We start from the raw sequence: 24,507 nt of genomic DNA, 5'->3' as shown, positions 1-24,507 counted from the left end.
AAAGGGCATGAGTACACCACAACGGTACCTAGTAAGTGTCAAGCCTAACCTCGATCGAGTAGTGACGAGATCAGGTCAGGGCCCTACTGGTTATATATATATATATATATAACAAGGTAAAATAGTATGAGTATGGCAGTATAGTTAAAAATACTAACAGGCAATGAAGAATGAAATCACATAAAGAAATAACTCAGTACACAGAGATAGCAACAGGGGATCTCCCAGGATAACCTCTCGTAGTCCCAAACGTAAATGTACAGAGGATCTCCCAGGATACCGTCCCGTAGTCCAAATCGTAAATATGTAGGGGGATCTCCCAGAATACCGTTCTGTAGTCCCAAAATAAATATCCACTACATGGGGGATCTCCCGGAGTACCGTCCCGTAATCCCAAAAATATAAATGTATAGGGGGATCTCCCGGAATACCATTCCGTAGTCCCAAAGTAAATACACAACAGTCTTAACAAGAAGATCTACAGTTCTATTCAAGTTCGTATAAATAGGCAGGTAATTCCTACTCTAAACATGCTACACAGAATCCAGTTAAAGCAGATAAGATAGTTAAGTCACATAAGCATGCTTTCTTAAACTAAACATGAGGCTTCACATACTAGCATTTGCTCAATTAAAAGAAAAACATAGATATTTACTTAATGAAAACGGGATTTTTAAACAATTAGCACGTGAACGCACTCGTCACCTCATGTACACGGCATTCATCTAACAACAGTACCAAAATCCTAAGGGGAGTTTTCCGACACAGGGTTAGGTAGGCCACTTACCTCAAACTAGCTCCAAATCAATTTGATATCACGCTCTTGCTACGAGTATCCAACTCTGAGTGGCCCAACTCTAATCAAATCAATTACATAACGTAAATATAGCTACAATCAACTAATTTAGCTAATAAAATAAAAGCTAAGTCAAGAAAATAGGAAACACCCAAAAATCTTCCCTAGGCCCACATCTCGAAATCCGACCATAGTCACAAAATCCGATAACCCACTCGATTAAAGACTAACCATATCAGTTTCACTCAAATCCGACTTCGATTCGGCATTCAAAACTCAAAAATCCATTTTATGAAGTTTCTACAATTTTCCCCAATTTTTCATCCCAATTCTCTAATCAAATGATAAATCCAACGATATATTTGTGTATTTTAGCCAAAACTGAGTTAGAATCACTTACCCCCAATGAATTTCTTTAAAATCCCTCAAAAAATCGCCAAGTCTCAAGCTCTCTAGGTCAAAATATGAAATAAACCCCTGAATCACGTATTTATAGTGCACCCCTCGGATTCGAATCTCGTTGACCGCCAAAAACCAACGCCGTCGCGCCCCTCTCTCCGCGAAATTTCCACCGCGGCCTCGAAAGCCTCCGGCTCCTGGGGTCGCGTCCCTTTTTCTGCTGTCCGTGCCAGCCATCCCCGCTGACCGCGGAAATTCTGCCGCCCTCGCGAACTTCCTCCACTGACCGCGAGATTTTTCCGCGGTTCGCACTCCAAACTTCATATACCAACATCTGAACACCAGCAACACCAATAGTTGATTTCAACAGCTATACCCATCCAATAACTACTTGAAACTCACCCGAAGACCTCAGAACCTCAACCAAACATGCCAACACATACCATAAAATCATTCAAACTTAGTTGAGCCCTCAAATCACATCAAACAACGCTAAAACCACGAATCACCCTCCAATCCAAAACTAATGAACTTGAATTTTCAAAGTTTTACATCTGATGCCGAAACTAACCAAATCATGTCCGATTGACCCCAAATTTTGCGCACAAGCCATATTTAACACTATGGACCTATTCCAACTTCCAGAATCGGATTCCGATCCTGATATCAAAATTTTCACTATTGACCTGAAACTCCAAAAATTCAACTTTCGTCATTTCAAGCCTAAATGAGCTACGGACCTCCAAAACACAATCCGCACATACCCTAAGCCCAAAATCACACAATGGAGCTAACGAAATCGACGGAATATTATTTCGAAACCGTTTTGACACTGCTTCGACTATGGTCCAAATTCTAAGACTTAAACTCTTATTTAGGGACTAAGTGTCCCAAAACACTCCGAAACTCAAGACGCACCACCCCGGCAAACCGCAATAGCAGAAAAAGGCACGGGAAAAGCAGTTAATAGGGGATCGGGGTGTTAATTCTCAAAACAACCGGTCGGGTCGTTACAAAGAAAAAAAGTTGGTAAGAGTCAATACCACTAATGATTCTGCAAGCATAAATTATCTAAAAGTGGAATGTCAGATCGATCTTTTTACTCTTTAAAAATAAAAATTCGGTGGATAAAATTATATTACGATTAAATATTCAAAACAAGAGTTGAACTAATATTGAGAATCTGAATCAACATAAATTAAATTATTTTTGTTAAGATCAAACAATTGAATCTTTCAATTAATTATTTAGCAAGATAATCCAATTCAATTATTTTTTAAATTTATTATATGAGCAAAATTATTTTTCAAGTTAAAATAAAATCTAAGATTACATAAATTTATTCCATAAAAAGAGCGTTAATAATTACAAAAATTAGAACACAAAGTAAAAAGGGTTAGTATAATATTAAGAATCAAAAGGTCATACAAGTGTTTGAGGAAGCACAATCAAAGCTAAATTCTAAACATGAATAAGCTTTTAAGACCATATTATAAAGAGGCGACTCTGGTATAACGAGATTATCCTGTGCAGATTCTTCTGGCAGAATCGAAATAATATTGTTATGTTATGCATTACTTGAAAATGTCAGATCAAGATGCATGATATTGTTAGCAATTATAACAAGTGGTGTATCACCAACGATTTTATTTTGAGGCCGTAAAACTCACTTTAGATTTGATATACCTCTTCAAACAACTGAAATAACCATCACAAATATATTAAAACATAGAAGCGGTGCTAAATTTATACGGAGAGTAAAAATTTTAATATGGAATTAAGCGCTTATGGCTAAGCGTCAAATGATCGAAATAATTGCTCGGAATTTTAGAGATATATTATCAATGAATATTTGGTGGAAAAGTAATGTTTTAGGAAGTGATTTCTATCAAGTACTACCAGTAGTTCCAAAATTGATGAAAGCAGAGACTGTAAGAGCTAGCTTGCAAAAATTATGCTTATGGCCTCAAATGAAAATGATTCAATTGACAAAAAATATAAAAGTAAGAATGGATCCAATATTCAGTGGCTTCTTGCTTCGCCTCCAAAACGAAGTAAACCATCTAATAAAAGATTATTTGATTCTTCCAGAACATTTGGTTATCAACCCCAATGGTAATCGTAGTGAATTTAATCAGGGGGATATTTCCATCATTAGATTAAAATACAATTTGCGCAAATTACATGATAGTAATTAAAGAGCTATCTTAGCTAGAAGAAATGAATATGTTGATCAACTAAATAAAAGGTTGATTACTAAGTTTTATGGTAAAAATAAATTATTTTTTAATTTTTGACTCAGCAGAATATGATACCAATAATTACTACCTCGAAGAATACTTAAATACGTTAACACCAAATGGCCTTCTACCATACAAGTTTGTTGTTAAGTTCATTTCTTACGCATGTTAGTATCATCGTATATATAATAGACTAAGTTAAAAATTAATTTTTCGTTGCAAATAGTTTGATTTTGAAGAAAAATATGCCCGTCATACTACTGAAAAACTTAGATATGCCGAATAGCTTATGTAATAGCACACAGATGATATATAAAAATTTGACAATAATGTCATACATGCAGAAATTATGATACTGGTCAATGTGCTTCTGAGTATGTGTTTATCCTCGAATTCAACTTTCGTCTTTCGAAACTAAAGAATATCCTTTTAAATTTGTATGAAAATAATTTTCAGTATGTTTATGTGTTGCAATTATAATAAATAAAGTACAAGGACAAACATCCTAAATATTGGATTATATTTACTGCAATATATTTTTTTTCACGAACAACTGTATGTTGCACTTTCGAGAGGGATATCAATATCGACAACAAGAATTCTGGTCATGGCAGAGTAACCAAAGCATTAAAAAAAATATATACACAAAAAACATCGTCTACAAAGAAGTGTTCGACAAGATAGCATAACATTAAATGTTATTAAACTATAATACATAATTATCTAATTAATATGACCAAATTGATCATTTATGTAAGTTCTGGTGATATTCTTTTATTTTAAATTTATGTATTATGTTACTGTATAATATTTTTTGGTATTTAGATGGTTGTTATATTATTATATACAAAAAAACTATTTAAATTTTAATATTCTCATTTACCATCCATATAAATGAACAAAATTAAATATAGAACTCTACGGAAACTCAATTAAAAGGGTAATTTTAGTGCTTTATACATATTCTTTTTATATTTGACTAGCGGTATTATTATTTTGTCCGAACTGCCAAATGTGTAACGTGCCTGAGACAATTCCACGTGCCCTTGTGTGGGCTTTCTGGCGGGCCCAATCAGAGGCTGGGCAGATCCTTGTGGACCAACCTTGTCACGTGGTCTTTGGTACACATGGCCGAAAAATACGTAGAATAATCATTCCTAATCTCCATTCAACCAATCGTTTCTCTCTTCCCACGTGGGACTTAATACCCCATCCACAACCTAATGACATCACCTCACCACTAACTCTTGAAAATAAATAAATTATTCATTTCTAGTATTTATCTTAGAATAATATATAATTTTCCTAACTTTCTTTTGTCTTTACAAAAACCTACCCAACTTTGACCATAATCTTAGTCGGCGTTTGGACATAAGAATTGTAAAATTTCAAAGAAGTAAAAAGGAAATTTGAGTAAAAATGATATTTGAAAATTAATATTGTATTTGATTATGAATATAATTTTGGATCTTTTTTAAATTTTTGTTTGTAATATGAGTGTATTAAAAAATAACTTTTTGGAGTTTTTCAAATTTTTGAAAAATTCCAAAAGTTCGGTCAAACACTAATTTCGAAAAAAAAAATTATTATGTCCAAACAGGCTCTTAGACTCAAATATAGCATTTGTTCGAACCATTTCAAGGTACGAGGGTCAAATTGATAAGTTTCTTATGTGAATTTGGATACAGATTAGTTAAATTTTTTAAAATAAAATTACATATTTAAAAATAATATAAAAATTCTATAAGTCACAATAATTAACAATTCAAAATATTTAAATTCTATTTACGAAAAATATGATCGAAGAAATTTTTTTTGTTTGAGAATCACTAAATAATAATAAGTTCATACTTTTTTAAATAGATGAATGAGTCAGTAGGAGATGGATGGAAATTTTTATCTTAATTAGAGATTTCATATTAAAATCCTAAAAATGAATAAGTTCTGATAGTGACAGCTTTAATTTCGTAATTAATCAAGTCAGTGGGTTCCTGATATCAAATATCTATATTAAAAATAAAAGGAAATATATACTAGTCATAACTCTTCACCAAAAACCCTACTCTTCTTACAATTTTCTTTGATCCTCTCTTTCTTCAACTTTCTCCTATACCCTTAAGCTTCTTTTTCAATTCTTCTTCTCCTTCCTTGTCTAGTTTCTTCTCATTTTTATAAAACAAAAAGGTAGTCTTCCCTTTTAAAGATCTTTCTTTAAAGTCTATACAATGAGTGATTCTTCTTCTCAATACATCCACATGGTAAGAGTATTAATATTATTAGTAATATCTTCTTCTTTTAGTATTTCTTTTTTAATATTTATTCTTGGTTTTCCCCCTTATACATTAGTAGGTTTAGATGATTGATAATCTCAATTAGTAAAGAGGATTAATGGATGCAGGTGCATCACTTAATTGAGGAGTGTCTGTTATTCAACATGAGCAGAGAGGAATGCATGAAAGCACTCTCCAAACATGCAAATATACAGCCAGTTATCACTTCCACGGGTAAATCCGATCCAACCTTCACTTCTCTTACTTTTTTTTTCTCTTTCTTTTGCTTATTTTTACCTATGTTACTAGCTCGGACTCTTTAAAAATATTATCGAATGTGTGTCGGATCTTTTAAGAATAATGTATTTTTTGAAGGATCTGTAGAGATACGACAGTAGTTTGGAGAGTCCATGCAACATAGATTCTCACTATCTGATTTTCAGTATCGTACTCAAGTAGATTGACATGGAACATGAACATGAAATGAACAATGAAAATGCAGACTAAAACAGATGAAATTAAACAGTAAAAATCCATCTAGACGCTAGTTTGTTTTTTCCAACATATAGCTAGACTTACATCTTCAGCAATTATTCGATCTGTAAGTTTTTATTTTCTTGATGAGCTAAGAACATTTATGACTTATAAAAAACGCAGAAAAAGGTTAGTCTACACGCTTTAATTATGAGTTTTTCGTATTTTTAATTTACTAATCGGGTAGGTTATGCGAGATTAATTTTATATTAAATCATCACTTTCTTATTCTCAAATAGTAGAGTGAAACACATATGCGAGTGCATGCATCATGTATGAAACGTGGATAGAAACATAATTGTCAATTCAAGTGGGCTTAGCAGATATTCTCCCCACTTTTTCCTATTAAATTCCCAACTTTCTTCTTTCCCTTACCATCTAGATGGAGTAGTATATTTTTATAATTTAATTTTAAATTTTGCATTTCATCTAAGGTTTTATAACACTATAAACGTTAAGTTAAGACATATACGAAATTACAAAATTTAAAAGTATTATAACCCCACACACAAGGTGTTATTAATTATATCTATACTTATTTTTCACCTACATCCATAGTTTAATTTTGAATAGAAGTCATGAATATTCTGAACCCGTGACTTTTTTATTAAATCGGCTTACTGCCAAAACAACAACCGCCCTCGCAACCAATTATGTTTTACAGTACACAGCTTTTTATAGCAGTGTCCTCCACGTAAGTACAAAGTAGAAACATAACAATGATTCTAAATTTTCTACTATTCTTTTAAAAGTACTAGAATAGTGAACTTGTTATGTTAGGCTAGACCAGTGTTAGCAAAATGGTTAAAAAGAAATTATCTTTATTATTCATTAAAAATTGGTTGAATACTGAATTTTTTTAAAACTGATCAAATATGAATAAGAATTATATTATCCATTTAGTAAATTGGATAACTAATGAGTTTAACTTTTACATTTCTAAAGGCTCAAATTGGGGGTTTCTAAGTTTGAGGGACTAGGAATTCTTTTAAAAGTTTATCTATGTTTTTTGTATTACCATTTTGACATGCTCATATCCGACCCAATCTGACCCGACCTAACCGTTTGCCACCCCTAGGCTAGACTAATTCTTATTCACATCGCGTAAATTCCATTAAAAGAGGAGCACTTTCAAGGGCATATTTAGGGGGTTTTATGGGGCACGCGCACTCATGCTTTGGATGATGATATATATATATATATATATATATAGTATGTACACATATGTGCACCCTAGCTCAAAGTATCATAGGATGCAATATTATTTGGTGCACCTCTGTGATTTTTATCTTGTTGTTTTTCTAGAACTAGGTGCCTATAGGAGATAAGCATGTCTCGTGTAGCTTTTTCATATTAATTAAGTACTTTTTCTTTTTTTGGCTTATTCTTTCATAATTTTCACATATTGGAACTCCTAAACTTTTTTTGTCATTGTAAAATCTTATATAATTAAATGAAATGTATATATTAAAATTAATAGCAGTGGATGATATAGCATATAATTAATGGCTTCAACTGATCCCAATATTTTCTGCATAGAGTATAAATATAAATATAAGAAAATTACTATTAAAAAATTGAAAAATAATTTCAAAAAAGTATAATGTGTGCGATAATAAGAACTAAATATTGAACCAGTAAAATTAATATCCTGCATAATAGTGCACCTATCTTTTCAAATTTCTAAATTCGCCTTTGAGCACTTACCTGAAACCTTTGATTAAGGGTGGAGGGATTCTCGTTACTACTTTTAGTGGTGTAATTATTTAGAAGACTTGAGTTGTGAATGTACAGTTTATTTAGTTGTTATATAACAGTGTGGAAGGAGTTGGAGAAGGAGAACAAAGAGTTCTTTGAGGCGTACAAGAAACGGAGGGAAGAAGGATCATCGACAAGTACAGAATCCCAAATGGAGATAACAACACAAAGAATTCACAATATACTGTTGGAGTCATCTTATAAAGATATCAACGAAAACCACAGCACTTAGCTGATAACTACTAATAGTATAATGAAACTTCTAAATTATTGATATATGTAATTTAATATGTTTTAGAATATTAGTATTTGTTTTTAGACTGTTAATCTCAATTATTATAAGCAGTCTTGTAATATTTTTGTATAATAATAAATTAACTTGAAAGGGTCAAGTCCCATCCTCTCTAGGACCCATGATGGTCTTTGTGATATAGCATTAGGTGAGTACTATGGAAATCTAGGTCCACTTTATTACGCCGGCTCCGGCGTGACGGACAAATCAGTGCTGATATTATTTGTTTGGTTTTTGTTATTGTTACGGATCTTTTATCTATGAGCCGATAGTCTTCCGGAAACAACCTTTCTATTCCTTTGGGGTAGGGATAAGGTCTGCTTACACTTTATTCTTCTCAGATTCCACTAATAAAATTTTTACTGGGCTGTTGTGGTTGTTGTACACCTGTATTGGGACTTCTAAACAATTTTATAGTGCAAAATTAAATATTAGCCTGAGATCAATAATGTACTTAGGATGAGAAGGAGCTTATAACCACCTCTTTTGGTAGCAGCGCAAATTGTTAGATGATTAAGGTAAAGTTATTAGTAATGCCTTTCTAACAAAAAAGAGTCTTTAGGTCAGCAGCTCCACCAACAGCTTTTGACAATTGACACCATTTGTTTTGTTTCTTGTCTGTCGTTCATTCCGATTAATTTGGATTCTAGCCGCATACGATCTATCAAAGGGATAATCGCTTTTTACTATAATTATTTTTTTCCATTTTAGAGCTCAAACTCTATGTATTTAATTAAAAATAGAAGAATCTTATCCATCCCATCATAATTCTTGGTAATGACATTTGACACTTGATAAAAGGGACAAAAAACTTTTTTTTTTTTTTTTTTTTTTCTTTTGTTCGATTGTGTCATTCTCGAGCATTAACGACTGCGCAGCAGTTGCTAAGGGGTCGATGCTAAACCTAGAGCCGTCAAAATGGTCTTGGCCCGTAAAGTCAGCTCAATCCAGTCCGCTACTTAGGTAAGGTTGGGTTAGGATTTTTTAAGCCCATTTAAAACTGAGGCTTATAAGCCCGGCCCAAGTCAGTCCGATGGCCCTTAAGGCTTGATCGAAGTTGGGCCTGGGCCGGCCCGTGGGCCAAAAATTAATTAACTATTAAATATTTAATATTCAATAAAACTAAAAAGCTATTAACTATAAATCCCATTTTCTAATCCTAGATTGCTCATCTACCCTTCTATATTAACTAGAATTTAGATTTTTGACATGCATGTAATATGACAAAATTAGTTTTTCTTTTTCTTAATTAATAACGAACTCAAAAAGTTTTAGGTGACCAATAATATTTTTTTTTCAAAAGAAAATATTACTTTAAGTGGCCAATGATTAGTTTGGATTATTTTAATATATTATTAATATTTAAACCGCTCTTCAGTATAGAAAAAAGATCAATTTTAAATACAAAAAAAAATTACCACTAGCAAATTTCAGGAGTTTTAAAAATTTTGTGGACTACAATGATGAAATCAGCAAATTGTGTTAATCCTATATTAAAAAACTTCAGCATATAAACTTATTGAATCAATCCCTGAATCAGAGGAAAATGAAAGAAGAGTATTAAGAGAATATGCATGTAACTTTAAAGAAGAAGAGCTAGAGATATAGAGAGTTTACATTTCAATAACAAGATATCTCGTCAAATATCAAGATTTTTATACGCTCTAACCAAAACAGAAGTTGTTTACATGATTAATCGACTATGTCACGATAAAATATTTAAGGATTTAAAGAAATTCTTTTTAAAAAAAAACAAATTGAAGGGTCGGCCCGCCCTAGCCCACGGCCCTCTTAGGGCTGGGTTGGACTGGCCATTTTAAGGCCCATTTATGTGGCGGGCCGATCAGTCCTAGCCCACCAAATTTAAAAGCCCGCGAGGCTTAGGTTGGGCTGGGGTGGGCTTGCCCATTTTGACAGCTCTAGCTAAACCGTAAAAATTGCACGGGGCGCCCTATTTGGTCGCCTCCATTTAACCTATACCCATTTTTTTTAAAACTTTTAACTTGTACCCACTTTTTAAACAACTTCAGCCCCCTCTCTCCTCCTTCTCCTCCTCAAAGTTATATCCGCCTCTTCTTTCTCAAACTTCTCCTTCTCTCTTTTCTGCAAAAGTAAAAGGTATCAAAGAGATCGCATGAGGTCATAGATAATCCTTAATAAAATGGACTAAGAGATAGCAACGAAGATCCTAGTTGATATACAGTGTTCTAACACTGTGGTTGCACCATTTCTAGCTAGAGAATGATACACGAGATATTTGCAGTAGTTGTGTTAGATATGAGATGAAGGAGATTACAGATTATGCTATGAAGCTTTTCTCTGGTTCAGTGACACTCTACAGTAGAACATAAAACTCTGCTATTTCTAGACCAAGGCCTTATCCTGTACCTTGTACCTGTCAGGAGATCATCCACCTCTTTCCACTGATGTTGCCACTCATACACTTTCAAGTATCCGTTAGACTCCAATTTCATATATTTAAAGCGGACGATAACATAAAAAGCTTATTTTTCCAGAAAAAAATTCAGCTCTAGAGCTGAAGTTCGACAGTTACAAAACAAAAACTTCAGCTCTAAAGCTGAAGTTCGACAGTTACAAAACAAAACTTCAGCTCTAGAGCTGAAGCTACAAACTAGAGCTGAAGCTTACAAACAAAAATTTCAGCTCTAGAGCTGAAGTTCGATAGTTAAAAACAAAAACTTCAGCTCTAGAGCTGAAGCTACAAACAAAAACTCCAGCTCTAGAGCTGAAGTTCGAACAAAAACTTAAGTTCTAGAGCTGAAGTTCGATAGTTAAAAAACAAAGAGCTGAAGTTCGATAGTTAAAAAATAAAAACTTCAGCTCTAGAGATGAAGCTTACAAACAAAAACTTCAGCTCTAGAGCTAAGTTCGATAGTTAAAAAATAAAAACTTCAGCTCTAGAGCTGAAGCTTACAAACAAAAACTTCGCCAGTTACAAACAAAAACTTTAGCTCTAGAACTGAAGTTCGACAGTTACAAAACAAAAACCTCAGCTCTAGAGCTGAACTTCAAGCCCGGCTACTAGAATGCTGAAGTTTTGCGCGATTGCCTTTGCTACTTCAGCCCCGTATGCTGAAGTTATGCGAAAAAGTGGGTATGGTTGCAATTTTTTTTCCAAAGTGGACACAAGTTAAAACGTGACACAAAAAGTGAGTATAGATGCAAATGCCCGACTAAACCTACTGCCAAGGCGGCTTTAATAAAAAACAAAAAACTATTGTGCAGCTAGCGGTACAGTAATCTAACAACTAAGAAATCACAATTCAGTTCGAATTCAATATTATTCCCTTCCAATATATACTTGTATAATCTCTTCACAGTCGCAACGCTTTTTAAAATAGTGTAATATTAATTGAATATTTGCACTTGATCAACTTTGCATTTTTTTTCCTTCAGAAAACACGACACCAGTAACAGTAATTAATTCAAAACTTTATCGTATATAATTTCTTTTTCTTATCAATTTTATTTCGTTCGAACACCCAACCAAAAATATATAACGCTTTACGCGTCTCATAGATCATATTTTGAATCGTCTTACAAATTTGTTGTTGACAGGATCGAAATATTGATCATACCCACTGATTAATATTACCATTGCACCTCATCATTACAGAACTAGTCAATTAACGTCCATTACTATATAAGTGACCACACTGCAAATTCAACTTACCATTTTTAACTATGGTAATCTATCAGTATAGAATCTTCACTTCCCTTTTAAGTTTATGTAGGGATAATTGGAAAACTGCAGAGGTTAACTTAATTAAATCAACTCGAATCACTTAATAAACTGCCTTATTTTAATAGGTTTAATTTGATTAATGCTAATAGCCTGTTTGGTAGTAAAAATTGCACGGGGCGCCCTATTTGGTTGCCCTCATTTAACCTATACCTATTTTTTTTAAAACATTTAACTTGTACCCACTTTTTAAACAACTTCAGCCCCCTTTCTCCTCCTTCTCCTCCTCAAAGTTATATCCGCCTCTTCTTTCTCAAACTTCTCCTTCTCCCTTTTTTGCAAAAGTAAGGTTCTCCCTTTTTTGCAAAAGTAAGGTATCAAACAGATCGCATGAGGTTATAGATAACCTTAATAAAAAGGACTAAGAGATAGCAACGAAGATCCAAGTTGATATACAGTGTTCTAACACTGTGGTTGCACCATTTCTAGCTAGAGAATGATACTCGCGATATTTGCAGTAGCTGTGTTAGATATGAAACGAAGGAGATTACAGATTATGCTATGAAGCTTTTCTCTGGTTCAGTGACACTCTACAGTAGAACATAAAACTCTGCTATTTTTAGACCAAGGCCTTATCCTGTACCTTGTACCTGTCAGGAGATCATCCACCTCTTTCCACTGATGTTGCCACTCATACTCTTTCAAGTAGGGGTGAGCATAAAATCCGAAAAACCGAATTCCGAACCGGACCGAATTAATTCGGTATTTCGGTTTCGATTTTTTTCTGTATTTCGGTCTAATTCGGTATTGCAATTTCGGTATTTTGGTATTTCGGTACGGTCCTCGGTATTAAAATTCTGAAATTTCAGTATACCGAAATACCGATTTATATATAAGAAAAATTTCTACACCGAGGATGAGGCGCTTATGGCTTTTAACCGTGAAATGGATGCTAATTCAATCCAAAAGGAAAGAATATCTGTTTTATTGCCATCTGAATCACTAGAGACAATGTGTACGGAGACCATGCTTCTAGCTGGAAAGAAGATGAATGAATGGATGGCTGAGTTGGATGCCATTGCAAGGGAAGTTGAAGCAGAGTTAGCTCTAAGAGAAATAGGATGCAATTTGGCTGAACTTTTGGATGCAGTTTCTTTTTAAGTCAAGGGGTTTCAAGAGGTCATCTGTTTTAGTGAATTCAACGTGTTCATACCTGCATTCACTACTTAGTTGTGGACAGTGTAGTGGTATCTGCTTTTCCTAATCCAATATTATCATCAGTTTTGGTATTTCTGCAAGTCTGAAACTTCATACTTTTATTACTTAATGTTTATGTCACAATTTGAAATAATGCTTACCTTATGTGCAGCAATTTTGCTTCAACAGCTTAATTTCAGTAGTTGACAGACGCGTATGAAAAAGCAGCTTAATATTGAAGCAGAAAATTTCTGATATTCATATTGAATTCTGTTGTGTTTGCATAAATGTTAGTTATGCTTTTTGATATCTCACTATTAATCACATGTAAGCAAGTTAACAGAATCTTGTTCTGCATATGTAAGCAAGTTAACAAGGCTTGAATGTATTACAGCAGTGATATGTTTTCATATGTAAATGAGCTTCCTAGTATATATAGGAATTTCAATAGCTTCCAGTGGGTTCCAAATGCTTCAGCGTTCCAGTATACATTCTGCCAGAAATTTCATATTGAAGCAGAAGCAGTATCGAAATTTAATATTTCTGACTTTCAGTAGTTGATGTGCCTATATTTTAAATTTTAATCATTAATGTATCAAACTGAAACCGTACCGAACCAAAATAAAAAATATCGAATCGTACCGAACTATTTTGGTACGGTATTTGATATACACAATTGATAAAGAATACCGAATTACCGAACTGAAGTACTCAAATACCGAACCGAAATACCGAACGCCCACTCCTACTTTCAAGTATCCGTTAGACTCCAATTTCATATATTTAAAGCGAACAATAACATAAAAAGCTTATTTTTCCAGAAAAAGCTTCAGCTTTTGAAGTTCGCCAGTTACAAACAAAAACTTCAGCTCTTCGCCAGTTACAAACAAAAACTTCAGCTCTAAAGCTGAAGTTCGACAGTTACAAAACAAAAACTTCAGCTCTAGTGCTGAACTTCAGGCCCGACTACTAAAATGCTGAAGTTTTGCGCGATTGCCTTTGCTACTTCAGCCCCGTATGCTGAAGTTATGCGAAAAAGCGGGTACGCTTACAATTTTTTTTGCAAAGCGAGCACAAGTTAATACGTGACACAAAAAATGGGTATAGATGCAAATGCCCCTGTTTGGTACCACTGGCCCGAAAATTAAAGTAGGAACCAAAATCAACCAAACTCCACAAATAATTAATATATATACTACTTTGTAATTATATTAAACGAATATATATATTTTTTATGTATAAAAACTGAGTGTAGATGTCCTAGATGTCTAGTAAAATCATACTTGGTGTATTTCTTCCGAACTTATAGCTTGTGTAATAGGTTACGTTTTTGGTTGCCCAATAAAGCCCAAACTCTTCTCTCAATCTCTATTTCACCAAACCTCACCTAGTGGCGGAGCCAGAGTGTCAGAAGGGAATAAATGTTAAATTTTCCTGTTTTCTGTTTTCTTCGTTTGTTAAAATTCTGGCTGTGCCACCCCGTAAATTGTAATAGACCCCGATCACCATGAACACTTTAAACCTTTTTGATGCTAAAACAATCCCACTTGACAATAAAATCACCCATGTTGCACTAGGACGTCCAATTTTGCCAAAACCCTTTCCTTCTCTCTTTTAGAACCCTACCACAGAAACTCCCATTGTTGCCTTCTTTCTTGACCATCAAAGCCTCTTCCTTATTAAACCCTAAAAACCCTAACAACCAACCTTTAACCTCATTCTCGTTTTCACTTCTATCCTCATTTATCAAACCTACAATTATTGCCACTATTACAGCTACTTCCCTTTTCCTTATTCGGTTCTGTTTTAATCCAAAACCCGCCATTGCTCCCTCGCTTTCTTCCCCACACGCTACAGAGACAAATATGAAGGATTCAGTTTTTGAAGAGAAAAAAGAAAAGGCCCTCGAAGATCTCTTGTTATCTAACCCGAAAAATGTCCGTGTTCTGACGAAATTGATGAAAATTCAGATAAAGAATAGAAAACTAGTTGAAGCTATTAGCACTGTTGACAAATTGATAGAGCTCGAGCCAGATAATACCAGATGGCTATTGTTGAAATCTCTTTTGCGTGTTTACATTGGGGCCAAATTCAAGTTCAATGAAATTTTAAAAAAGATCCTTTTCTTGAAAAGACTTAAATGTGCTGCTGATGGTAGCGTCACAAGAAGATTCAATTGAGGAGTTGAAGAAAATAAAGAAAAAGATCGAGGAAGGGATAATAAATGCTTCGTTGAGGAAGAATGTGGAAGATTTTGATGAACTGATACTTGCTTGGTACTTAATATGTTGGGGTTTGATTACTTTGGATTTTGACCTCCTTGCTTCGGTCTTCTTGTTAGGGGTAGGCATAAAAACCTAAAAATTCAAAATCCTAACAAGGAGAATAACGGGAAATGAGGACCGAGTTGGCCCGGTAAATATTACTAGCCTCTATTTTATTTTATTTTATTTTGGATTGTAATATTTATACTTAGAGTATTAAATTCAATTTTTTAATGTAAATTCTTTTACTGTTAGATCGCTGCTAGCCTTTTAAAACTAATTTTGGCAGATTTCGTAATTGTTTGGCTTATTTAATCTATGAAGTCAAAATTTGTTAACTTTTTTTTTCAAACTAATTATTATGTGCTTGTACACACTTACTTCAACGTATAACAAATTCTGCAAATAACCAATACATTGTACTTCGTTGAATATTGAGAATATCGAAGACCTAATTGAAACTGAACCGAACAAGAAAATCGTACTGTATCGAACTAACTTTGGTTAAATATTTGATTGTATTACTTTGGTTCAATATTTGACACATACAATCAAAATAACGGAACAAACTATAAGTTTTCCTACGTGTGTGGCCCAGTAGGTTTACGACCCGTGATTGATATTTAATTAATGAGCAAATCTCACCCGTCCGATTGGTTACTATTGGTTCTCCCTCTACCCATTAGGGTTACCACTTTTCATACATACAATTCTATCACTGACGACTGTGAGCACGTGATTTTTGTTTCGCTGAAACTACTCCAAAAGAAATCGAAAAAGTAAAACAAGTTACCTTCGGGTACAATTTTGAGAATTTGCGTGACATTTTGATAATTATTCTGTCCGTAAATGCTCGCCTTGCTATAGTTAAAAATACAAAAATACATGTTGCATGCATTTAGGAATAAATGGTACGTTTAGGAATTAATTAACCATAATTTGGTTTTTAAAAGCGAAAATCACAAAAATATGCATTTTTATTCTATTTTGTTGTCATGTTGATTTTATTAAATGTTTTAATTTGTGTGATAACTGTTGTTAGGTGTTAATTAATATTTGTGTAGTTTAATTTTGGTTTTTATTTGATTAGGAATTGTTGTTTAATTATAAGGAAAGAAAATACCCGATTTGGGCCAAAAATTCAACTGAAAATCAGGCCCAAACCAATTACAATGACCCAGTCCAAACCAGATCTTCCAGGGATGCCCCCCCCCCCCAAACGACACCGCATAGGGCGTTTGATCTGAGTCGTCCGTCCAATCTAATCTAACGATCCCATGGCTTTCCCCAGCACCCGACCCGTTTAAACCTTAGACCGACCCAGTCTCATTTAATGGAGACGACGCCGTTTCCTATTACAAAATAGATCCTGGCCATAGATCCAACTCCATCCAACGGCCAGGGTCTAATCTCCTACCCCATATATAAACCCCTCATCACACCCCACTCCCCCAAACCAAACCCCTCTCGCCTACTGTGCACCATCGTCTCAAACACAAACCCAGCAGCCCCCATTCAAACCCTAGCCGCCACCCTTCACTCTCACCATAAACCCAGCGACCACGATGCCGGTGACCACCAAGATAACACCTTGATGCACCCAACCACCCTGAACACGAATCCGTTAGCCTCTTGCCTCGAATCATTCCCCATCGTCTCGAATCTTCGTTTGAAGGTTCGAGCAAAACCCCGATCTACACCAACCCACCCCAGATTCACACCAGTCATTACCCTGGCCTCACTCGTGACCAAACCAAGTTTGGTTGGTTCGAATCTAACCAGAAACCGTCGAACCCCAAAAACACCCGTATGAACCCTAGAACACAAGAACTTTGGGAATCCGGCCAGTTTAAGCGGAGGGTTGGGGTCTAATAGACCTTAATCGAAGTGTTCTCGGTTGAGAACACCTCGATTAAAGTCTGTTCGACCTCAAATGGTCAAATCCAGTTCAGGCCTGGGTCGTTCATTGTTGAGCTTCCACAGTGAGTTTTCTTTTTCCTTTCTGTTCTTGTTTGAATATTGTTTGTGTTTGTTAACATGTTTAGTTAATTTGTTGATTTTACTTGTATTTTCTTTCAATTTTTTCCATCTTCGTAAGACCTTTTTATTCGGTCGACTATTCTTCTGTTTATTGTTAAATACGTATGGTGAGATACATACTCGATTTGATCAGTGTCGTCGAGTGTTTCATTCATGTTGTTCCCCTGTTTTGTGCAAAGCTGCCTAAAGCCATTTGGGGCCCTGTTCGTGTTATTTATTTATCGACTGATTGTTCTATGTTATAATTAGTATAGTCGATTAGATAAACATCGTCGATTAGTTTTACAGGGCTGAATGTTCAAATGTTCTGATTCTGATAAGCCTCACAAGATTGATCGAACCACTGTAATTTAGTTGAGTGCTTGAATTTATCTGTGAATGGTTTGTAGCTGCAGTGCAATTAGAGAAATAGCTAGAACTCAGTTTAGGGCAGTTTGAGTCTGAACTTCCATAAGTTCAAATTTCAGTTTGCTGAAGCTTAAGGTAAGACAGTAATACACAGGAGTTAAAGGGGCATACTGGGGAGCTTATAAGTCTGAAAATGGTTTTGACGAGTGACCTGACATGGAGGGTACTTAGGAACTGTTAGTTTATTATTTTATCTGTTAGTGCTGGTTTGGGAAACACAAGGGCATGGGATGTTAGTTGAGTATTATAATAGGCCCATAACATTAGAGTAATAATGAAATGAATTGATTAGTATTAGTGGGGAACAAAACATAAAAAACATGGGGGATTAGTTGGTTGTTGTCAGCTGCCCATACCATTTGGGCACAAATCACCTGATAATGGGAAATTAAGGGGTATGGGCAGAGTTAAGGTCTGAAGGGATCAAGGCAGCCTGGGGCTTGCCTACTTTGCCTATAAATAGGCTCATTTAGAACAAAGCAAGGGGTTGGACCTAAGAAATTCAGAGAGATAGAGTGTTAAAGCTGAACTTCCACATTAAAGAGTTTCAGACTGCTTTTCTTGAGTGTTTGACAAATCAGAAACTACTACTTTCGTGCACCAGTCTGTTGTGCTGAGATGCTGCTGGGTTTCAGTTTAGTCTTTCCTGGGTTCTCTACTTGTTGAACACTGTTTCAATTGAGTGTCTTGGTTTTCTGTTGGTTTGAAAGTTCACTGGTTTTCTGCTTGGTTTAAATCTGTCGCTGGTTCCTCCTACTGGTTATTATTGGATTTTTCTGCTGGGTTTGCTGTTGGTAACAAAAATCTGACTGTTGAGGGTTGTGTTGCTGCTTTCCTGTTTGTTGTTGCTGTGTATGCTACTGCTTCCACTGATCATTCCTCTTCTTCTTTTGCTTTCCTATACCAGGTACACAACTGATACACTGGTCAATATAGGCTGAAATTTGAAGCATGAATACAAAAATGAAGAGTTGAAGTTATTTTGAATTCACTTTAGAAATATACTGAACATTAGTTGTATGTATGATAGTTCATTTTCTCTACTAGAACCATGTAGTTAGCTGTGATGTAACTGAACCTTTATACATATCATTCAGTTGGATAACTCTATGTTTTGCTTATAATTAAAGGGACTAATGTTATAGTAGCCATGTTCTATTAGTTCATTATTGTTTGTCAAGAAGCATGTTAGGTACCCAATAGTTACTTCTTTAAACAAATGGCCTGTTTTCAAATTGGTAGGAATATTGCTTGATTAGACAAGCAGTACTTTACATTTCAGCCCCCTTATAAATGTCAAGCATATACAAAATAAGTTAACTAGGCCCAATTGGAATAAGGATGGCCCAGGTCCAGTCCATACAATATGCGCTGGGCCTGGGCCCATAATATCTAAACGACTGCCCATATACGCATTCATGTTTCGGATTTTGCAAATCACATTCGGAACCCGACTATAACTAACTTGTAAGCATGTAAATAAAGTTGGACCGTTCTTCTTCTTTCATTATTAGAGACAAACTCAATAGAAAACATAGCCACTATAGGACGACCTTTTAAATAAAAATGAGACGAGCCTCGCCAAATAAATCACACATCGCTGGGGCCCTCAATAAATACATAACCATTGACTAGACTTTGGATTTGGCCGTTTAGTGAATTTTTCACGGCCTTTTTCTAAAACAACAATACGTAGTTTCTTTAGGACGCGTCTTAATTAATCTTACCTTCTTAAATATGGGTGTGCATTTATGTGACCCAAATTCAAATCTCAACGGAGTCGAAATGTGTCTCTAATCACGGGTAAATTGATTGTGACGTGGCTTGAGATGCATTTTCACAACGTTGCAAATTCCCCCAATAATAATAATAATAATAATAAATAACGAATGAGACGAGCCTCGACAAACAAGAATACCCAAAGTGCGGGGCCCTCAACGGATAGTTATTTCGAGTACTTAGATTCCGGGACGGGCCGTTTAGCAAATTTCACGGCCCTACCCAATATAATGATACACTAGTCGCTTTAGGCGCGGATTTAATAATGGTATCTTCTTAAACTCGGGTGCACATTTATGTGACCCAAATCCAAATCTCAATAGAGTTGAAACGTGCCAACAACCACGGGTGCATTGATGTGACGTGGTTCGAGACGTATTTTCATGATGTTGCAATTCTTGATAAAAATAATAGTAATGATAAAAGCGGTTAAAAGTTAAAATTCGCACATAGGTTCAACATGTATTAAATCAGATAATCAAGCCAAATATGACAGTTGAGCGACCGTGCTAGAACCACGGAACTCGGGAATGCCTAACACCTTCTCCCGGGTTAACAAAATTCCTTATCCGGATTCGGGTTCGCGGACTGTTAAACATAGTCATTCTTTTCCTCGATTCAGGATTAAATTGGTGACTTAGGACACCCTAAATCTCCCAAGTGGCGACTCTGAGATAAATAAACAAATCCCGTTTCGATCGTCCTTTAATTGGAAAAACTCCTTCACTCTTGCGGGGGCGGAAAAAGAAGGTGTGACAGCTCTGGCGACTCTGCTGGGGATCGAACACAGAATCTCTGGTTCAGGGTTCAAGAATTCGAGCTTAGAATAATTGTTATTATTCGACATTGTCTATTATCTGATCTTATTTTATGATTGGGCTTAAAATGTGCAAAATGATGTTTTTTACCGCTTTGATATTATTTGGACTGTATATACAAACTGTGCCGAAACCCCTCTCTTCTCTCTCTTGAGGAGTGCACGCTGGTCGTGACTTCTTTCTGTTAGTGTCATATACCAAAATAGAACGAGGATTTGGAGGAGTTGCAAAACTGGATGGCCCTTTGGTTACCGGTACACAGCTCCCATCCTCGGCTCGAGTTGTCCGCTCGGGTAAGCCAGGTCTAGAATAATCACCTAGGTTTTGAAACTTAGTATAACAAAGCCTCATGTCGGATCCCTAGTAGGAACGCTTATTTGTATCATGTGCATTTGACTTAGGGGACTCAACACAGGGGTTGAGTCCGCCTAGGAGTAGCAACCTGAAATGAAAAGATCATCCTGCTGCATCCTATTTGCTTTATGCATTTATTTGCTTCAGACTGGCATGCTGACCGGCTTCGAAAAATCTGGAATATTGGAAAATTGTGAAAAAAAGAGTGAAGTAACAATGTAGGGAGTTAATTGCCTATTTTAGAAAAGCCAATGCCGAAATACGGTCGAAATTCTGTCGAAATTTTGGGAAAATGGAAAAAGAAAAATGTTTTATTTTTTTTAATAATTTGTTTCACTCAAAAAAAAAGAGCAAAAAAAAATATATATAAAAAGAGTCTCTTATTTTGGTTTGGAAAATAGGTGGGTCATTGTTTGTTACAAAAAAAAAATCTTTGTTTTGTCTTATTTTCAAAATAGAAGAGGAAAAATAGTTTGTCGTGTCATGGAAAATGAAAAAAAAAGTATTGTTTCCAAAATTTGGATTATGTTCTCTGCCCGAACTACGCCAGTTTGATTCTCGCAGGGTGTGAGATACGTAGGCAACCCCCCATCGGGTCCAACTTTCCCTTTTGCAAAAATAGGCAAAAAAATATCAAAACCTCAATTTTTCGTCATAAAGAAGTCAGGCGACTCCATTCTTGAAAAATGGCCGAATGTCCCTAAAAAGACGCCGGAAGGCTGTTTTTGCAAGAACGCCGCTCTTGCTCATTTTTCTCAAGGGTTTCGTCCGGTTGGTAAAACACAGCCTTTAAATCTGCTTTGAAATGCTGAAAGGCCGTATTGACAAGACCGGAGTTTTATTTAAATGTGCGTCAATTTTGGTTTATTCTTTCTTTGAGTCCCACGAGTCCTAATCACCCCAAACCAACATGCAGAATGAGCACAGGTCCAAGTTTGCCGATAACAATTAGGAGCAAGATCCCTTTGGAGTTGCGCTTGTGGTGGGAGGATTTGGAAAAGTTAGAGCAGGACAAGATCAAACTGCATCTTGGAGGTCTGACCAGTTTGTTGAATGTCAGACCCAGATGCGACATCATAAAGGCTTTGGTTACATTTTGGGACCCGACCCACAATGTATTCCACTTCTCGGATTTTGAACTCACCCCAACCTTAGAAGAGGTAGCAGGCTACATGGACGTTACTGAGGGGTTAAGGCACAAATATCTGATCGCTCCGAGAGCCGTAAATTCGCACAAGTTCATGGATCTACTGAAGATAAGCAAGGGAGTCCCGTACTCTGAGTTGGATAGGGGTTTTTCTACTATGCAATTCACATACCAGAGGTACGGGCATGTAGGAGGGTTCGATGATCCGGAAAGCGGTGTTTGCAGCAGAGGGAATCGGACAAAGTGGGATGAACATAGGCGGTTCGCCTTCATGGTAGCGTTCTTGGGCATTGTGGTGTTTCCTCGGAAAGATAGAAATATTGATTTAAAGGTAGCTGGAATCGTCAAGGTCCTGATTACCAACAACAAAAGCACGCTTGCTCCTATGATAGTGTCCGAGATATACCGAGCTCTCACAGCCTGTAAAGCCGGGGCAGATTTCTTCGAAGGATGCAATTTGTTATTGCAGATGTGGATGATCGAGTACTTTGTCATCATCCTCAGTGTATGCGCTATATATCTACGAATGAAGGCTGCATTGAAGGATATAACCTGAGGGTTTCAGGGCTCAGATTACCGGAGGGGTTTGAAGACTGGGTATCCTATCTCTGTGCCATCACCGCAGTACAAATAGATTGGACATTGGGTTGGCTTCCTGTTGAAGAAATTGTGTATATGCCCGCCACTGGTCCTTACTTCCTCTTAATGGGACTCAGAGGTATTCAACCTTATGCACCTTACCGGGTGATGAGACAATTGGGAAGATGTCAGGTGGTACACCCAGACAAAGATCTTTATATTTATGCAGTCGAGGTTAGCAACGACGACCAATTTCATGAAAAGACAGTTCGTTATATATGGAGCGAATGCCAGTATTTGCCGGCAAATACTCGAGTGTGTGACCTATCCAGAGGTGAAGTCTCATCTGCTTATCTCGCTTGGCATAGAAAGAAGAGCACTGCGAGAGATGAACCAGAACGGCCAACCAAAAGACCTCACCTCCAAGATTTTGTTGAGTCATCGCAAGAACAATGGGGCTGGCTTGCAAAAGAAGAAAACTACAGGGTAGAAATATGCAAGCTGAAACAACAGGTTAGGGACCTGGAATTTGAAAACAATGTGCAAGTTGCTGCCGACAAAAGGGAAAAGAACAAGTTGGCCCAAGAAAATGGGGTGCTGAAGGCCCGAATCCGACAAATAAGAAAAGAGGCTGACAACTAACAGAAAAATCGGTCCAACGAGAGGTTGATAGCAGGGCTGAGGAGTCAGGTCAGCAAAAGCCGAGAGGACTTGGAGAGATCTGAAGCTTGCATAGCGAGAATGCGGGTCAGATGGGCAAAAGGTAAAATGGCACGGAGAAAGCATCTGAAACAAGTCATAAGGGATTCTGAAATAAGCATCGGACTATTAAGAGAAACAAACTCCACTCTTCAGGAGGGGATCTTTAAACAAGCCCGAGATGCCCAAGCTAACAGAAGGCGTTGTTATGATGTGATGGCCAGAATGGAAAAACAAATGGAGAGGTTCCAGGATCGACTCGCCGACAATGCTCAAGCACTGGGATTGAAAAACCAGCGAATAGAGCAATTATTCAGGGAAAGGGACAACATCCGAGGTAGGATTGACGAGATTGGGCACTACATTTACATGAGATGCTTAGCATGTGAGCAAATGCCTCGTGATACCCTACTCGCCTCCGTCATGGGCTACGTTCACCGGATCATGAATGAGTTGAAAAGCTTACAAAGGGGTCTTACACCAAAGCCAGCGGAAAGGCCGAACGATGCCTCGCGAGCACCTAAATCCTTAATGTATCCCTAGTTCGAGTCTTGTTTGTTGACTTTATGGGTCCATTATCTCCCCTTATGTTGTTTTTTCTTTTTTCATCGAGTCAGGTTAAGAATTTTGGAATCTGTATGTTGATTTTCTTTATTTAAAATAAGTAGTTTGTAATAGCAAATTTTGGTGATGAATTGAATGATTCCAAAAGAATTTTGTGTCTTTACTTTGTGACAGAACTACGCCCGGTCTGATTCACGCGGGGACATGATACGTAGGCAATCCACATAAGATTCGACCACCACTGAAAAGAAAGAAAAAAAAAAGAGGAAAGAAAAAGAGAGAAGAAAAGAAAGAAGAATAATAGAGAGGAAAGCAGAGGGTTCCCAAATTACTTTAAAGGCACAAATAAAGCAAGTCGGGATGACGCATGTGGTTGAAGCAAAAACATGTTAGAAATGGTTAACTGCTTAGGAGCATTGCATCCCCAACGTGCGATTACCAAATCTGTTAAACTCTAACGCTAACAAGTTTGTTGTTTTCCCAGTACCAGACAGTTAAGTGTTAAAGCGTTCTGGCAACACATCCTTATCAAACCAGATCCAAGGGACCTGTACCAATAATCATGACTACTTCAGAAAATAGTGCCGAGGAAGAAAGGCCAGTAAGCCAGTTGCTGAAAGAGGCAATGGAGAAGATAGAGAGGATGGGATTGGAGATGAATGCGAT

General features: G+C 36.3%; 1 protein-coding gene and 1 pseudogene across 1 annotated transcript; both read left to right on the top strand.

Annotated features, from left to right (window-relative positions):
• The first annotated feature begins 5,473 nt into the window (after window positions 1-5,473).
• LOC107829168 (uncharacterized) lies at window positions 5,474-8,382 on the top strand. The gene is made up of 3 exons (XM_016656631.2): window positions 5,474-5,693; window positions 5,834-5,939; window positions 8,057-8,382. Exons 1-3 carry the CDS (start codon window positions 5,661-5,663, stop codon window positions 8,227-8,229), a joined length of 312 nt encoding a protein of 103 aa, XP_016512117.1. The 5' UTR covers window positions 5,474-5,660; the 3' UTR covers window positions 8,230-8,382.
• Window positions 8,383-14,576: 6,194 nt separating this feature from the next.
• Window positions 14,577-15,611, top strand: LOC142180645 (uncharacterized; annotated as a pseudogene).
• The last annotated feature ends 8,896 nt before the right edge of the window (window positions 15,612-24,507 follow it).

Source organism: Nicotiana tabacum, chromosome 5, assembly GCF_000715075.1.
Source record: "Nicotiana tabacum cultivar K326 chromosome 5, ASM71507v2, whole genome shotgun sequence".
In the NCBI taxonomy this organism is placed as follows: domain Eukaryota; kingdom Viridiplantae; phylum Streptophyta; class Magnoliopsida; order Solanales; family Solanaceae; genus Nicotiana; species Nicotiana tabacum.
Note: the sequence above shows the minus strand (reverse complement) of the source record. Positions and strands in the feature narration are given on the sequence as shown.

What these genes read in the sequence shown, in the direction of transcription:
- LOC107829168 (XM_016656631.2), top strand. Translation starts at nt 5,661, where the DNA reads ATGAGTGATTCTTCTTCTCAATACATCCACATG. An exon ending in CTTCTCAATACATCCACATG is followed by an intron (nt 5,694 to 5,833) that starts GTAAGAGTATTA and finishes TAATGGATGCAG; the next exon opens with GTGCATCACTTAATTGAGGA. An exon ending in GCCAGTTATCACTTCCACGG is followed by an intron (nt 5,940 to 8,056) that starts GTAAATCCGATC and finishes GTTATATAACAG; the next exon opens with TGTGGAAGGAGTTGGAGAAG.